This window comes from Elephantulus edwardii, unplaced genomic scaffold, assembly GCF_000299155.1.
Source record: "Elephantulus edwardii isolate Elephantulus edwardi_28Jun2011 unplaced genomic scaffold, EleEdw1.0 scaffold00117, whole genome shotgun sequence".
Classification (NCBI taxonomy): Eukaryota; Metazoa; Chordata; class Mammalia; order Macroscelidea; family Macroscelididae; genus Elephantulus; species Elephantulus edwardii.
The window spans coordinates 6,561,552-6,565,670 of NW_006399867.1; the positions used below are offsets into that span (position 1 = coordinate 6,561,552).

General features: G+C 41.4%; 1 protein-coding gene across 1 annotated transcript in view; it reads right to left on the bottom strand.

The window, feature by feature from the left end:
- The window catches only part of IQCK (IQ motif containing K), a 184,529-nt gene that overhangs the window by 147,452 nt on the left and 32,958 nt on the right, over nucleotides 1–4,119 (bottom strand). Inside the window, exon 4 of the mRNA XM_006892711.1 lies at nucleotides 2,493–2,590. Within this exon, the coding sequence (XP_006892773.1) occupies nucleotides 2,493–2,590 (98 nt within the window). The remainder of the gene's footprint in view (nucleotides 1–2,492; nucleotides 2,591–4,119) is intronic.

Consider the following 4,119-nt stretch of genomic DNA (forward strand, 5'->3'; position numbering starts at 1 on the left):
TTTGTTGCTTGCTGTTCTGTTAAATTTTGCTATTTTGACTGGGGTGAGATGATATCTCATAGTTGTTTTAATTTGCATCTCTCTTAGGGCTAGGCGGTTTCAGGCCTTTTGTTCATAGGGTCGTGATGAGTCGTGCTCAACTCGAAGGCAATCAACAACAACAGAGACTAAAAACTCTTTTCTGGCCCCTCAGGTCAAAAACTTCTTTATGGACAACTATTACACACATGACCATCAATGTAAAAAGTCTTACTTTTGCTTTCAATTACTGCCCTTTGAGTGGATTATTATTTGTTTTCCTTCTGAGGCGTATAACTTAGGAGATGAGTAACTGAATAAGTCAGAACTAAGACTGCACAATGGAATGCAGGGTCCAAAAGTGAACTCGCAGCACCAGTGCCACGCTGCCCAGTCCTGTGCCGTCCTCACAACGTCCCTGGCCCCGTAGGGTTAAGCCCCTTTCTGCCACTTCCCTTTTCCTAATGAGGTGAGACTGCTGGTCTGTGGTTTTGTTAAAGACACCGGCTGTGTCTTATCCTCTCTGTGTCACAGGCCAGGTACTATAGGAAGGACAAAGCAGGACTTAACCAATGTTAGTCAAAAGAAACTCAATTTGGGCTACACCCCTAGACTGCAGATATGTATTCAGGTGTTTAACTGTATTTCTTTCCTTGTTTAATTATTAGAATTCACGCTTTGTTTAATCTAGCAAAAGGTACAGAACACTGACGATATATTAGCCAACAGAAAGATTTTTGTTTGTTTTAAAGAAGAGACAAAACCCCCTCAAATGTGATTGCAAGATATGCTGGTCTCCCTGCTTTGGCAGCAGGAACTGAAATTAGAGACCAACTGACCCGCCAGAGGCCAGACCAGCAGAGAGCAAACTGACCCGCCAGAGGCCAGACCAGCAGAGAGCAACACTCCACGGGCTACCCCAGCCTCCACGCTGTTCCATTCGGCCACTCCTTCCCACCACATCTAGAAGGGGTGGTCAGGTGTGAAGAAAGGACAAGAATTACATTGTTACAGGAAGCTGAATGAGCAAATAAAGGGAAAAATAAACCAGCAAATTTTAAAAACTGGAAGCATTTCAGATTTTTAAATTTAAGCCAAACAGCAGTCTACTCTCTCAAAAATAGTTATGAATTAAAAATCAGAATTTCCCAGAGCTATTCAGTGGAACAGCCCCAGTTCCCATTTGAGGAGAGAAAAAAAAGCTCCAAGTTCAGCTGGGCTCTGGTTGAACAGGTGATCTACCCCTCATCAGCTGGGCAATTTTTCATTACCTTCAACCTCTCTGAGTATTAAGGCCTCTACGGAAAGACAAATGATGGAAGGTTCTGGCTTTGAGGGTTGCTGTGAGGACAGAATGAGATGACACATCAAAGGCACTTGGACCAGTGCTCACGTGCAGTGGGCAGCTGAAAAACGAGACAAAATCTCTACTGTTGTTGTCCTGTGCCACTGAGTCGCCTGCGACTCATAGTGACCCTAGGTACAGCACCTTTGGAGCCTGCCCTGTCCTGAGTCCTGAGCCAAATTTCACTGACTCCAACACACCAACCTCCTCCATTGCCCTAGTCCCTGTAGTAATCCCTCTCATCGAGGGTCTTCCTCTCCTGCACTGTCCCTCCACCCTCCCAAGCATGATGTCCTTCTCCTGGCCACATGCCTAAAGTATGTGAGACAGAGCTTCAAAATTCTAACCTCCAAGGAGAAACTTGATTTAACCTTCTCTAAGACAGACTTATTTGTTTTCTTGGTGGTTCATGGTATGTTCGAGACTCTTCTCCAGCACCACAACTTGGACTGTCAATATTATCAAAGAAGTAATCAAATTAACATCTGAGAAGATAGCAATTACTTGGGTTTGATCTCCATTATGTGAAATTATTTTTTTCCTATTTATTACTATTATGTCCTTCATTATTATTTGAGTAAAAGTTTTGAAATAATTTTGTCTTTACAAAATCATTCATACACATTTTGTTTTATAGTATGTTGTTGTTGTTGTTGTTTTTGTTGTTGATTGCCATCAAGTCGAGCACGACTCATAGTGACCCTATGAACATAAGGCTTGAAGCCTTTCTAAAACTATCTTGTACCAGTCAGATCTGATTTGATGGTAAACACACACACACAAAAAAAAAAAAGAAAGAAAAAACCCAACAAAGTACTGGGAGCTTTAACCAGTTCATGTGATAAGAAGGAGAAGAACCAAGAAATGTGGCCAATTTGAAATGAGGCAGGAAGAAGGCAGGCAGGGAAGTTGGGGAAGATGGAAAAACCTCTCCAAACCCAAGGGGGCAGAGGCACAGCACTCAGTGTGTGCACAAGAAGGGACAGTGGCTGGAACGAGTGAGTGACCCAGAGCCCAGGACCCGGCCCCATCCCTACCTCCAGAGAGGTCACGTTGAGAACTACAACTTGATGGCACAGGGCTCAAGAGTCACTACCTGCTAAAAAAGAATTCTAACAAAGCAACTGACCTCAAAACATTTTTCGATCTTTGCCTGGTGAAGCAGCTGAGCCATTCCAGGAAGCAGGACCGGAAAGATGAACGTTTCCAAGTAGTCTTTGGGGGAACCTAAAACAAACAATCAAAGCAATCCCACTGAAAAGTCAGAATGAAGAAACGTTTGCCTACGAACCAAAGAAGACATCAACCATTCACAGTCAGTACCTTGTTAAATGTTATATTTTACACAGCACTTGTGAATTAGGCTGTGTTAAAACGTTTCTGCATTTGTTTCCTAAACTGCTCTAACAAAATACCTTCAGTATTTTAAACTAGATGGATTATGAGAACAGAAATTTGTTGTCTCACAGTTCCGGAAGCTAGAAGTCGAAATCAACATTCTGGTTAGGTCACATGAAGTATTCTGGGATTCCCATTTTCCTCAAGGTTAGCCACGATTTCTTGTGATCCATATAGTCAAATGCCTTTGCATAGTCAATGAAATATTAGATAGATATCCCTCTGGAATTCTTTGCGTTCTGCCAAGATCCATCCATCTGACATTAGCAATAATGTCTCTAGTGCCACGACATCTTCTAAACCCAGCCTGTATTCCTGGTAGTTCTCTGTCAGTGTACTATTCTGATAGTTTTTAGATAATCTTCAGCAGGATTTTATTAGTGATAGTAGTAACATCATTCAGTAATTTTCACACTCTGTTGTGTCACCACTTTTTGGAATAGGAGTAAATATGGATCTCTTCGTCCTCCAGATTTCTTGATACACCATGGTAAGCATGTCCACGGCAGCATTTGTTTGTTGAAATATGTCAATTGGTGTCATCAATTGCTGAGGCTTTATTTTATTATTTTTTTTGTCAAGTCCTTCACAGCAGCCTGAACTTCCTCCTTCATCACCATTGCCTCTTGATCATATGTTGTTTCATTAAATTCTTCTGTGTCAGCCAATTCTTTTTGGTACAGTGGCTCTGTAAATTCCTTCCATCTTCTTTTAAATGCTTCCTCAATCATTCCATATTCTGCCCATAGCATCCTTAAGCACTGCAACTCATGGCCTGAATTTGTCCTTCAGTTCCTTCAGCTCAAGAAAAATGCTGAGCAAGTTCAGCCCTTTTGATTTTCTGACTCCAGCTCCTTGCACATTTCATTATAATATTTTGCCTTGTCTTCCCGAGCTGCTACTTGAAATTTTCTATTCAGCTCCTTAATGTCTTGACTTCTTCCCTTTCCTTTGGCTTCTTGGCGCTCTAGTGCAATATTCAGAGTCTCTTCCGATACCCATTTTGGTCTCTTCTTCTTCCTTCTTTGTAGTGACAATTTGCATTCTTCATGAACAATATTCTTGATATCTTCCCTCAGTTCATCTGGTCTTTGTTCATTAGTGTTCAAGGTCTCAAACCTGCTTCTGATTTGGTTTTTAAATTCAGTGGGAATCAAATTTTGATTCTTGTTATATGATTTAACCTTCTGCTTTAATTTGAACTTGCATATGAGCAGTTGATGGTCTGTTCCACAAACAGCACCTGACCTACTTTTCACAACTGATATTGAACTTCTCCAGCAATTCCTTTCACAGATGTAATCAATCTGATTCCTGTTTATCACATCAGGTGAAATCCATGCGTACAGCCTGTGTTT